This window comes from Pristis pectinata, chromosome 11, assembly GCF_009764475.1.
Source record: "Pristis pectinata isolate sPriPec2 chromosome 11, sPriPec2.1.pri, whole genome shotgun sequence".
Classification (NCBI taxonomy): domain Eukaryota; kingdom Metazoa; phylum Chordata; class Chondrichthyes; order Rhinopristiformes; family Pristidae; genus Pristis; species Pristis pectinata.
The window spans coordinates 27,102,372-27,116,776 of NC_067415.1; the positions used below are offsets into that span (position 1 = coordinate 27,102,372).

General features: G+C 39.6%; 1 protein-coding gene across 1 annotated transcript in view; it reads left to right on the plus strand.

The window, feature by feature from the left end:
- Positions 1-14,405, plus strand: part of flt3 (fms related receptor tyrosine kinase 3) — a 74,035-nt gene that overhangs the window by 15,751 nt on the left and 43,879 nt on the right. Inside the window, exons 3-5 of the mRNA XM_052026213.1 lie at positions 1,754-1,844; positions 2,007-2,151; positions 4,838-4,953. Coding sequence (XP_051882173.1) covers positions 1,754-1,844; positions 2,007-2,151; positions 4,838-4,953 — 352 coding nt within the window. The remainder of the gene's footprint in view (positions 1-1,753; positions 1,845-2,006; positions 2,152-4,837; positions 4,954-14,405) is intronic.

A 14,405-nucleotide genomic window follows, 5' to 3' on the forward strand; every position in this document is an offset into this window, starting at 1 on the left:
TTTTTCTTCTGCTTTAAATATAATTTTCTTTCTAACTTCTGAAGTGCATTGTATCACAGATGACAATAGCCCTCTATTTAGCTCCTAAAAATGGCCATTTTTTTCTAAAGTAAACCTACATTCAATGCAAGTTATCAATTAAACAGTTGAGGCATGAGGCATCACAGGTAATTCTAAATTTTATGCTCAACCAATATCATTGCAGACATTTTACAATAGTGATCAGAAGCTGTCAATCAAGATGTGAATATTGATTAAGTTTTGATTCAGTAGCCCAGGGCAATGAGGCCAAAAGTAGAATCTTCATTACTGCCCAAGCAAATGCGAGCATTGTCCTCCAACTAGTGATGAAACTGAGCACAATTCAGATTATTATCCCACATTGACAATTCATTTATAAACCAGACTATCAAGGAAACCCAATGTAATCTTAAAAATTGGAATTAAATAATGTGATTACTTGAAATCAAAGATGCCGCTGACTACTGATGCTTTGAAAGCCTGCTACCAGTAACCACTTAATTTTTCCAAACAATGGTAAAGGTTCAGATCTCATATGGATATTGCAAATTATTTTTGAAACAAAACTCTTTGTGCCCTTGCCTTGCCTGTACATTTCTGCAATGACCTTGGCAGAAATAGATCTCTTGGTCAGGTACTATCCAAATATAGGACTTGGATTTGTGGAGACTTTACATAGTCAGCCATTATACTCATGATCCTGAGAAGGAACTGACAAGAGGACAAGTCACTTGATGAAACGAGCACAACTGTGGGGGTGGAGGGGGGTTGTTGGGGGAGGGGACACCTTTCCCTTGCTGAGGTTAATATCAAGGACCCTTCCAACAAAAAATATGTTTTAATTTTACTTTTCAAATGGCCACCTTATTAAAGAAGCTGCTGGATTTTATATAATCATATATACAAAAAGAGTAATTCTTTGATTTTGTTCTTGGATTTCATTTTCATGCTGCTAAGTAAATAAAAGGCTGAAAAAGTTTATCAATATATCTCAAAGGTCTCAAATCTTCCACAGCTGATTTCATTAAGTCAGCACAACAATGGCTAAAGCAACCCCAATAATACCATCAATCTTCAGAAGGCAATTGAATCTATCTGATGATATCCTAGAACATGAATGGGTCCATTGTGGAAGACAAAACATTGGAGTCAACAGTTATGGATCAGCCTGGTCAGTGGTTTGGGGGAATATGGTTGAAACAGCAAAGAAAAATGTTTTTTTTTTGCCTTACTTGTCCCGCTTTCTTTGTTTTTTTTTGCATCTTCCAGGAGATTACTTGGCTGCAGGAGGAAGGAGTTATGTCTTCTGACGCTCCAGACATCACAAGTATAGGAAATTTTGAGAGATGGCCTTTTCCAATCTAATGTTTTCGTATAATATTTATGATGCAATCATAAGAACAACAATCTATGTGTTATCAAATGGTTATATGTTCAATCAAATGGAAACCATACAGTCCAAATCACAAGATTTTATGGGTGGAGAAAGCAATTCGGCCGATCTGAAATCATTCCTCCAGAAGAAATCGTAAAGCCTCATCAGAAAAAAATCCTGCTATTTCTGAACTAAATCCTTACTTTGTTTTTTTCATTTCCTGCTTGTAAGCCCATCCTACGTGCTGTAATTTCAACTGTCTTTAATGTTCCAAATTCACTGAAGTAACACTAGGAAATTGTATGTGTGTGTATATATGATTAAAAGTATATATAAAGCATTCAACTTTTTTTGTAGATATTTACTGATGAAAACCAAATCCAAAATCAATCCTGTTTGGATGGCAAAAATTCGACAAGAAGAAAATCTTTGATGAATGAAGCCAGTGGTATGAATTCAGAATGATTTTCTTTGAACAACATTGAACTAGTAATATTTATAGTACACATCAATATGTTTCTTTTATCACATATTTTAACTAAATTAATTTTTTTCAAATTTGCCATTTATTTTCTTTCTACAAGTTACTTTAATGTGTGATATGGTTTAGAATTTCAGGTTAATACTGTAGAAGTTAATGTTTTGGATGCCATAACTCTGAAAGTCATCATGAATATTTCTGGGAATATATCTTGTCACTGGAGCTTTAAGAACAGCAGTATTCAACATGATGTGAAGAACTGCACATTGTACAGGTATTTTCCTTAATTTGCTTTTATGCATTAAATATTGTTATATGGTATTCTTCATTTGAAAATGCACTAAGCAAAAGTTAGAAGAAGGATTTCTTCTAACAACATGATTCAGAGAAATAGGAATAAGCCATTCATTCCTTTGAGCCTCTTCTCCCATTTAATGTGATTATAGTTGATCCATGACCCAAGTCTGCAAAGTTGTCTTAGTTTCATTGTCTTTAATGTTATTACCTCATAAAAATTTAACTATCTCAGTGCATATTTTTTTCTGTTATACAATTGATTTAAAATGCAAAAGGCACTTCTCACCCATGCTTGGTACATAATGGGAAACTGATTTGGAGGTCTCCATTCATGTGAAGTGCCAATGCATGGAGGGTGACTTGAGTGTAAGTTAATGGGCCTATGCTTAGTTGTGCTGCTGTTCCCACCAAAGGTAGCCACGAACTCCTCACCATTTGTACACAGTTTTATGTTTTTTTAAGTAGCTGGATATATTTCTGGTGGTTTCCTATCCCATTTTGAAGCTGAACCACCTTATTAATGTCAGGTAAATACCATAATCACCCTTCCCAATGCTCAAACCTCTCACAGTATACCAAATGGATTTTGTCAACATTTGCACACAGATCCTGCTGCTTCCACACCTGATTCTTCCTCCATCCAAATTCCAGAATGAACATGGGAATAGGGTCCATTTACATAATCTCTCACCAATTCCTGATATTGTTACCTCATCCCTATCTTTCATGCCATCATTCACTGCATCTCTAGATTTGCAGATTTAAACAATTTTCTTTGTAATCAAGCTACATAAATACACAGAAAATAACAGAATTCAGATCTCAAGTTATCTTTAACACAGGTCTCATGACAAGAAACTTTTTCTTGCACTGTGTAGTTATGATCTGTAAATCACTGACAGGATGGTGGAAACAACTTCACTTGTTAACTTCAAAGGGAGATTTGATAGATATTGGAAGAAAAATGAATATAGGGTTTTTTTGGAAAGAACTGCTGCAGACTTGATGGGTTGAAAATCCTCCCATGCTGTAACAATTCTATAATTCTATGATTATAAAATTTCTGACACAAGAGATTCTGCAGATGCTGGAATCTGGAGCAACACACACAAGAAGTGCTGGAGGAACTCAGTAGGTCAGGTAGCATCTATGGAGAGAAATAAACAGTCCTGATGAAGGATCTCGACCTGAAACGTCAACTGTTTATTTGTCTCCATAGATGCTGCCTGATCTGCTGTGTCCCTCCACCACTCTTTGTGTGTGTTGCTCTAAAATTTCTGTTTTTCTTTAAATAAATGTCATCATGATACATTTGTGCTGCACTCAAGTACTGTCCCAGTTGCACTTGAGCCATTGATTAATAAGGGCAATCCAATGATGACGTGACTGATGAGCCCAAGGCATATCATATGCAAATGTGGGGAGAATACATACATGGAAAGCCATGCTGAAGCAAAAAATTGTGATGAAGCAGATCATTGGCCTGCTGACATTAAACTTCCATTTCTAGGACTTCTCCATAGGAACCCACAGTATTAAGCAGGACAAGTACTGAGACTTGAGACTGATTGGGATGTACTATACAACTTTGCTGATATGAGCAGGTGAAGGAGGAGAAAGTAGTGGAGGAGAAAAAACAACATCTATACAGATTATCTGTTCAGTATGTCTGCAAAGGTACCATCTAAGTGTAATTCCATCAACCACAACCCCAATTCCCCATTCACCAATAGTCCCATGCTCTGTTTCCTCTGTCATGGACATATCACAACATCTGCTTGGCCAATATGCTGAAATAAGACCCAACACAAAATTAAAATTCCAGCAAAATGCGCAGAATAGCATACCAACACTAACTAATCACTCTTGTACAATTCAGTAAGGCTTGCCCTCATTCTTTGCCTATTCCAGAGGTTCTGCCAGTGCTATCCTATTAGTTGCAATATGGTTCATGAAAGACTGCTGCCTTTAGGTTGCAGATACTACTGATGGCTTTGGAAGACAATCTGATTAGAATTGGACTTAGAAAGCCTCAGTATGGACTGGAGTATTTAACCATGGGAAATGGGAAACCTGGGTTGCCTAGGGGATCTGCAAGAGGAGAGATGTTGGCAGTGTGGTACAACAAGATGAATAGTATTCCTGAGAGGGAATGGCAAATTTGTGTCCACAGAACCACTGTCATTCCTACTCGGCAGTTTCTCAGTGATTCCAGTAATCTATAGAGGACAGGTTTCTCTATTGTTAGTGCATATTAAATCTTTGCTGCATTTGTTCATTGAAAGAAACCAAATACTTGACAGGAAGTAGATTTTATGATCAAAAAGAATAAAGTTTGTTGAGAAAATGGAATAGCATATAAAACAGTTCTCTGAAATCAAAGCATTTAATATGTGTGGTCCTGTTCGCAGTTTTGGTTATTTATATTCATTCACTATGTAGTTGTTGCACCTGTCTTTTGGAATTTAAAAGGATAAGCTAACTTGCTCGGCCATATTTACCATTGTATTGTTTTTCAATGGGAACTGACTAATTCTCTGGTTTCACGTTATTATCTGAAGAGAAGAGAAGTACATCCAGGAATAATAATTCACAACAAAGAACAGATCCACTGATTACATTGCCAGTTGATAATTTGATCTAATTCTTATTTTTCTTTACAGGCAAGTTACGAGTTTCACAATTACTCGAATCAGGGAAAGGCATGCTGGTATATATACCCTCACAGTTGGAAGTGGAAGCACAAACTATACAATTAGCTTTACAATTGTTGTTAGAGGTAAGTAAGTAATGAAATAATTAAATATAATTTCCAATGTGTGAAGAACTAATGGCTACTGTTCATCCACAGACCCAGATCAATGGTGTTCAACTTCTCTGATTTTTTTTCCCTAATTTTAGGGTACAATTGAGAAGGGAAGTTACTAACATATCTGTGATAAGAAGGTGTGAACTTGAAGTCCCACCTTAGGATTTGAACACAAATCCTAAAGTGACATTTTTGTTCAGTACTCGAAATGTAACTGAGAAGATTAGCAACATTCTTAAACAGTGCTTTCACTGCCTGGACTATTAGAGAAGGGAAAGCATCACAAATATATTAATATATTTGTTGTAAGAAAGTTGTGACTTAAAGGCCCATTCCTGGGTTTGAGCACTTCACCTAAGATAACACTTCAGTTCGATACCGAAAGAGTGCTACATTATTGGATGTTTCGCCTTTGGATGTGGCATGAATTGAGGTTTGATATGATTGTTCAAGAAGCAGATAATGGGGAATGAAGTTGGATCTTCATTGGGTATGATGAGAGCTCTCTGCACCTGTGATGTGAGTCATGGCAGATGCCATATTGATGAAGACATTAGCTCAGGCATACAAATGCTTGCTGGTGATATGCATAATCAGAGAATCACGATATGACATGACAGAAGAACTGCTATTTTGGAGCTCAGTACTGCAGGTCACGTGCTATTTTAAACTGGAACATCTGAATATACATTCAACAGAAGGAAGGAATTCTCAGCAATTTTACCCTGGGGAATAATCATTCAGGTACAGGTTTGTTGTTGGTGGATTTCTTCTTTCTGTTGTTCCACTGCTACTGGTGTTTGGTGCCCAAGTTGTAGAGGTTTACAAGGGATGGTATGGCATGTACTGAAAGATGCTTTTGCAGATAAGGCTTTTGGAGAAATTGCTTTCAGGCATGGTCCATAAGACATTAGACTAAACATTAGACATTAGTCCATTAGACTAAACATTCTGCTTGAAATGCAGCATGACTACAAGCACAAATAAGGGGCACACAGAGTGTGACAAGCTGCTAGAAGGGGAAGTGGGATAAGGAAAAAGTTAGGAGGTTGTATCAACTCAGGATGTTCAGGGGTCAAATATTTTACCCAAACTTTGGAGAGGAACAATGTGTGTGAGATGTCTGTACTTCTATAAGAATGTTCTTACTGAAATCTGTGCTGGAGCAAAAAGAAACAACCTCAGAGCAGGTATTGCATTACCAATGACACTACCAATAGAATCACCTTCAACTATTGCAAAAGGAAGGCAACTGACACTTTCTATTCCATTTTATTTCATTCTTTCCTTCAGTTACTATCAAGTAGACAGAGCGCATGGCTTTGACAGGATTTCAGGCTTCTCCATGGTGCAGGGCACCGTTGATTTCATGTACATTGCTTTGAGGTTGATGCATATCAATCCAGCCCTTTAACTGGAATCAAAAGTGGTTCCATTTCCTCAGCTTCCTGTCAGTGTGTGACTGTAGGCAGTGAACTATGCAGGTCAGCAGGCAACAGTCATGATGCCTTCGTTCTGCAATTGTCAACTGCATCAGCTGCATTTGAGCAATGTCCATAAGATATAGGAGCAGAATGAGGCATTTCAGCCCATTGAGTCTGCACCGGCATTCGATCATTGCTGATTTGTTTTTCCCTCTCAACTCTCTTTTCCTGCCTTCTCCCTGTAACCTTTGATGCTCATACTAATCAAGAACCTATCAACCTCCGCTTTAAATATATCCAATGACTTGGCCTCAACAGCCATCTGTGGCAATGAATTCTACAGATTCACCACCCTCTGGCTAAAGAAATTCCTCCTCATCTCTGTTCTAAAGGGACATCCTTCTGTTCTGAGGCTGTGCCCTCCGGTCCTGGACTCTCCCACTACTGGAAACATCCTCTCCACGTCCACTCTATCCAGGCCTTTCAATATTCAGTAGGTTTCAACGAGCTCCCTCCTCGTCCTTCTAAACTCCAGCGAGTGCTGGCCCAGAGCCATCAAACGGTCCTTGTGCATTAACCCTTTCATTCCCAGGATCATTCTTGTAAACCTCCTTTGGACCCTCTCCAATGCCAGCACATCCTTCCTCAGATATGTGGCCCAAAACTGCTCACAATACTCCAAATATGGTCTGACCAACATCTTATAAAGCCTCAGCATTACATCCTTGCTTTTATATTCTAATTCTCTAGAAATGAATGCTAACATTGCATTTACCTTCCTTACTACCAACTCAACCTTAAAGTTAACCTTTAGGGAATCCTGCACTAGAACTCCCAAGTCCCTTTGCACCTCTGATTTCTGAATTCACTCCCCGTTTAGAAAATAGTCTGTGCCTTTATTCCTTCTACCAAAGTGCATGACCATACACTTCCCTACACTGTATTTCATCTGCCACTTCTTTGCCCATTCTCCCAACCTGTCCAAGTCCTTCTGCAGACTCCCTGCTTCCTCAACACTACTTGCCCCTCCACCTATCTTTGTATCATCCACAAACTTGGCCACAAAGCCATCAATTCTGTCATTCAGATTATTAACATGTAACATGAAAAGTAGCGGACTCAGCACTGACCGCTGCAGAACACCACTGGTCACCGCCAGCCAACCAGAAAAGGCCCCCTTTATTCCCACTCTTTGCCCTCTGCCAGTCAGCCAATCTACTATCCATGCTAGTATATTTCCTGTAATACCATGGGCTCCTATCTTGTTTGGCAGCCTTATGTGTGGCACCTTGTCAAAGGCCTTCTGAAAATCCAAGTAAACAACATCCACTGACTCTCCTTTGTCTATCCTGCCTGTAACTTCCTCAAAGAATTCCAACGGATTTGTCAGGCAAGATTTCCTTTTAAGGAAACCATGCTGACTTCAGCCTATTTTATCATGTGCTTCCAAGTACCCTGAAACCACATCCTTAATAATGGACTCTAACATCTTACCAACCACTGAAGTCAGGCTAACTGGCCTATAATTTCCTGTCTTTTGCCTCTCTCCCTTCTTAAAGAGTGGAGTGACATTTGCAACTTTCCGGAACCATTCCTGAATCTAGTGATTCTTGAAAGGTCACTACTAATGTCTCCACAATCTCTTCAGCTACCTCTTTCAGAACCCTGCGGTGTAGTCCATCCAGTCCACACGACTTATCCACCTTCAGACCTTTCAGCTTCCCAAGCACCTTCTCCTTAGTAATAGTGACTACACTCACTTCTGCCCCCTGACTCTCTCAAATTTCTGGCATGTTGCTGGTCTCTTCCACAGTGAAGACTGACGCAAAATACTTATTCAGTTCATCCACCATTTCTTTGTTCCCCATTACTATCTCTCCAGCATCATTTTCCAGAGGTCCGATGTCCACTCTTGCCTCTCTTTTACTCTTTATATATCTGAAAAAAACTTTTGGTATCCTCTTTTATATCATTAGCTAGCTTACCTTCATATTTCATCTTTTCGCCCCTTATTGCTTTTTTAGTTGCCTTCTGTTGGTTTTTAAAAGCTTCCAGATCCTCTAGCTTCCCACTAATTTTTCCAATATTGTATGCCTTCTCTTTTGCTTTTATGCTGCCTTTGACTTCCCATGTCAGCCATGGTTGCCTCATCCTCCCTTTAGAATGCTGCTTCTTCTTTGGGATGAACTGATCCTGCATGTTCTGAATTACTCCCAGAAACTGCTGCCATTGCTGCTGTACCATCATCCCTGCTAGGGACCCCTTACAATCACCTTTGGCCAGTTCCTCTCTCATGCCACTGTAGCTACTTTTACTCAATTATAATACCAATACATCTGATTTTAGCTTCTCCCTCTCAAGTTGCAGGGTGAATTCTATCATATTATGATCACTGCCTCCTAAGGGTTCCTTTACCTTAAGCTCCCTAATCAAGTCTGGTTCATTGCACAACACCAAATCCAGAATTGCCTTTTTCGTAGTGGGCTCGACCACAAGCTGCTCTAAAAAGCTATCTCTTAGGTATTCTACAAATTCCTTCTTTTGGAATCCAGTACCAGCCTGATTTTCCCCAATCTACCTGCATATTGAAATCCCCCATGACCACCTTAACATTGCCCTTTTTACATGCCTTTTCTATCTCCTGTTGTAATTTGTACCCCACATCTCGGCTACCATTTGGAGGCCTGCATATAACTCTCAACAGGGTCTTTTTACCGTTGCAGTTTCTTAACTCTACCCACAAGGATTCTACATCTTCTGATCCCATGTCACTTCTTTCTAAGGATTTGATTTCATTTTTTACCAACAGAGCCACCCCACCCCCTCTGCCCACCTGCCTGTCTTTCGATAGGATGTGTATCCTTGGATGTTTAGCTGCCAGCTAACTATTGTTTGTCAAGGGCAGTGCACAGATGAAATGGCTGTGTTTGTTGTGCAACCTGTACATATGTCAGCATTGCCTGGACCAAGAAACCCTGCTGTATTTGACAGAGCAGGCAACAAGATTAATGGTGGACAGCTGTGTGGTATGCAATGTTACCCACACAAAGGCACAACCACCAGCTATACAGTGAGCAACTGGGAAAGGAAGAAGAAGGGAAGGTACTGGAGAAAGACAAAGGGCAACGTAGAGTGGTACTTCCTGCAGAGAACTCATCTGAGTACTAAACAGGTAACCACAGCCCCAATTCACCACTTACCAATAATCCCTGACCATCACAATATCTGCTTGACAGTAATGCCAAAATAAAGTGCAACACAAAATAAGTTATGCCAAATTGCATGCAAACATCACCCTGTAGATTTAGTCTGGGACTCTCTTCTCTGATTCTTTGACTTTCACACTCACTGCAACACACCTTATAGATGGCTGTTGACTCTCAAAAGTGAAGGCAACCATCTTAATTTCTATAGCCAGGCTATGGAGTGCAGCATCCTGGAATGGCCAGCGGCACTGTGCTGGCCAGCAAGCAGGCACAAGCAAAAGCACTGACACTGTAGCAGGAGTGTGAGGACAAATGCTGCATTCCACAGAGAAGTCAGAAGATTTGTGCTGTGCAAAAAAAAATCACCACAGCTCACCCAGGCAGCACCTTAATAATTCTGATAACCTATGGGGGACTTGTTGCTCGATTGCTGAGACACTTTCAAAGTCCTCTTAGTTTATAGCAAAGATGGCAACAGTCTGAGCTGGTGCTGCAGAATTCAGATACTGGTGCCTGCAGTTGTGCTGCAATGGGGGCTATGAGGCCTTAAGATGTAGCACTGTAATTGGGTTACAGGTGTGCAAACAGAGTTGACCGTCACATTCATGCTGAAAATTTTGGTCTCAAACCTCTGCTCAAAGCTCAATTCCAAGATGGTGCAGAATCTACAATGGCCCTTGATAGGGAATGTATGTTTTCAGACAGCATTGCACCAATTTGATTATACATACCTGTCAAGTTTACCATCAAAGTTCTCATCTCAGTCTTGTTCAGAGAGACATATTTGGAATCTCACTTACTTTGATCTCTCTCTCTCTCTCTCCCTCTCCCCCTCTCTCTCCCTCTCCCCCTCTCTCTCCCTCTTTCCCTCTCCCTCTCCTTAGTTGGAACTAATCATGTGCAGATCTGCCTCATTAAGTGACAAGTGGCTGCATGTGAAATTGGGTGACTCTACTTCTTCCTGATCACTGTCTTCATTTTCACTGCCTTCCTGATCTTCCGTCACTCCCTGGCCAAGTTTCAATTCTTGATGATATAAAATGAAAATGACACTAGGATAAGATTGTGACTTGGAGACGGGAGTGAAAAGGAGGAAGGGAAATTGAGAGGTCCTTGTTCACACCCTCTGCAGGTTGGAAATAAAAAGAGGTTGTGGTTGAAGGAGAAATGGGATGTGAGAAAGAGGATTAAGATTAGGTTAGACTATCATCTTCAATGTTTTCAAGTTTACAGTGGTCATGGTTCCACTAATGGCTTTCCTAGTTCTGGTCAGCACTGCCTTCTCCATAAGAGTATGTGGGCATGTTTGCATACTTCTCCCTCTTCTGTTTGTTGGTGAGGCACTCATTTATTCATCACTATGTCTTGCAAAAGCGACAGAAGTATGCTTGTGAAAGTTGTGTAATGTGTTTGGGTGATACAGTAGTGTAGGTTGAATAGCTAGCAGTGTGTGCAAGTGGAAGGGTTTGCCTTGAGTATTGAAGCAGTTTTAAGTGAGTGAGGATGGTATGGAGCATATGCATTTAGTTATGAATCCTGATTGATAGTTATTGTTGTTAAATGACAGCTGAAGTGTTGTAATGATTTGAAGAGTGTCTGTGGCCAGTGGTGTGTTTGACAAGAGGATGTTTTCACTCATTTTAACCACAAATGTGAGGTTATTCAACATCTTGCAGCACCTAATCCAGGTCCGTAGGTCTGGATTCCTGGCCCTTATGAATGCAGAGTATCTGAACTTCTTTCCACCTCAATCACCAAAGCCTCAAGTTCAATGTCTACAATTCCTGGAATCAGCTCTGTCCTGCCACACAACAAGTATCCATTAACTATTCTTTAGTTTTTAGTGCAGGTCCAGTTACAGAATATCTGCCAGCTCATACTCCAGTCAAAATAGTTCCCCCATTGCTACATTCTAGTTTAATGCATTGCAGGCTAGTTTTAGTGATTGCTGGTTGCTCAAGGAATTGGTGTCCAGCTGAAATGTATGGCTAATGAACACCGCAATTAGTACTGGCAGTTACAATCATTCAAATGAACATACAACTTGAATTTGGTACTATGCCTGCTTTACAATGAATGAACGCAGATTAATCACCCATCATGATCTCTGTGCTCATTATCTGATGTTATCATTTTTAATCCCCACTATGTCACACTTTAAACAAGGACAGGATTACACCTATACATCAACCATGACAATCAAAAGCAGATTCACTGGTCATTTTACAATTTGGTTTGTGCTGTGGCATATTGGCTGATGCACTTCTCAATCATTAGCTTTAATTAACTTTATCTGAAGGGGTTCTTCTGGATGTAGGTTCTTTCATTCTTAATGCAGTTTAATATCAGATTATAGTACAATTATATTTTATAAAATAAGGTCGTATATTAAGAACTATTAGCATGGGGAAGAATAGAAAAAAGCCCTTAAATGATGATTAAATTGGTTTTGAATTTAATGCTTTAATTGTTAACCTATTGTTTAAATTCATTTTAATCTATGTCTCCAGACAGTTTTATGTTCATGTAGGTTTCTAACAAACATCATACACAACTCCATAGCTGGTGTGACAGGATGCTCTGAGTCAAAGATAACTACTTTATATGGTAAAATGTAAATGGGCTGAGTAGACCAAGTCACAGCAGTTTCTTCCAACAGAGGAATAAATTGCACTTTAAGGGGAAAGATCATGGAAGGGGAAGAAAACAAAAGGATAGCATTGGGTTAATGTACTATAGACATCCAATATCTAGAAACTCAATGTGTACAGTGTAAACATGTTTTGCTCTTTGCCTCAGATCCAGCAAGTTCCAGATTCTTCCCACTTTCTGATTAAGAAAGTTTTGTTTTGTATTTCCTATAAGATTTTTTTATTGACTGTTTGATATTTAACTACTTTAATTCTGGTCTTCCTCACAAGTTGAAATATCTCACATCTATCTTACAAAACCTTTTCATCAACTTAAATACTTTAATCAGGTAATCATTCAGCATTCTCCTTTCTAGAGAACAGAGATGTTGCCTGTCCAATCTTTCCTGATATACTACTTAAAACAATCTTAAAATTATTTCCCTGCTTTCTTCAAGAAGGATGGGAATGACAAGCAGTGTTAGTTATATATGTACTGGCAGATCCCCTGATTATTTTACCCGATGCAGACACTTACTTTCTGAGGAGTATTTGACCTCTTTATTCTTCCCAGCAAAATGTACCTCCTCAAACTTATTTTCCACTGCCCATTTTACAAGAGTATTAATATTTCCTGTATCTTGTTGTAGACCTCTGAATTAACTATAATTCCCAATTTAAGATAAGATAAGAAAAGATATCTTTATTAGTCACATGTACATCGAAACACACAGTGAAATGCACCTTTTGTGTAGAATGTTCTGGCGGCAGCCCGCAAGTGTCGCCACACTTCCGGTGCCAACATAGCATGCCCACAACTTCCTAACCCGTACGTCTTTGGAATGTGAGAGGAAACCGGAGCACCCGGAGGAAACCCATGCAGACATGGGGAGAACATACAAACTCCTTACAGACAGTGGCTGGAATTGAACCTGGGTCGCTGGCGCTGTAATAGCTTTATGCTAACTGCTACACTAGCGTGCCTGCCCCAGCAAAGGATGAATAAGTAGACAAAGCTGTCTTAGCAAATGAAGCCATTCACTCTGAATCTAAAAAGTAAAGTACTTTCTAAAATGTGAAAAGCAAGAAACAATATCAAAGCTGATAATGTGGGCCCATGTACATAAATATATTCAGAGGACAGAAATAGAAGAGTGATTATGCTGTAGTTACATGAAGTTCTTGACAGATCACATCAGAAGCAATGTAAGCAGTTCTGAGCATTGTACTGTATTGGTATTGAAATAAAGGAGCATGGATTTACCAATATGAGAGCTGAACTCTAATGGTTTTCATGGGAGTGAAGTTACTTCTAGATGCAGAGGTTCATAGAAATTTGAAATATTGTTTTCATAATTGAGAATTAATGTAGGGTCAAAGGCCTGGTGAGCATTTCCAATAGATTCATAGAGACAGAGAGTAATACAGCCAGTAAACTGGTCCATGCTGACCAAGATGCCTATCTAATTTTTTTCCCATTTGCCCATGTTTGGCCCATATCCCTCTAAATGTTTCCTATCCATGTAGCTGTCCAAATTTCTTTTAAGTGTTGTTACTGTACCTGCCTCAACCACTTCCTCTGGCAACTTGTGCCATACTTGCACCTATACGAAGAAGTTGCCCCTCAGGTCTCTTTTAAATCTTTCCCCTCTCACCTTAAACCTATGGCCTCCAGTTTTTGATTCCCTTTCGTGGGAAAAAAGACTGTGCACATTCACCCTATTTATTCCCCTTATGATTTTATAGAGAGGTAGTCTATATAAAGTCCTAGCCTGCCCAACCTTTCCCTATAACTCAGACCCTCAAGTCCTAGCAACATTCTCATAAATCTTCTTTGCACTCTTTCCAGCTCAATGATGTATTTCCTATAACAGGGTAACCAAAACTGTTCACAATACTCTAGGTGTGACCTCACCAATGTCTTGTACAAATGCAACATAACATCCCGACTCCTATACTCAATGCCCTGGCTGATGAAGGCCAGCATGTCAAATGCCTTCTTCGCCACCCTGTCTACCTGTGACAACACTTTTAGGGAACTATGTACTTGTACTCTTAGGTCTCTCTGTTCTACAACACTTCCCAGGGCCCTACTGTTCACTGTGAAAGTCCTACCCTGGTCTGATTACCCAAAATACAAAACCTCGCACTTATCTGAATTG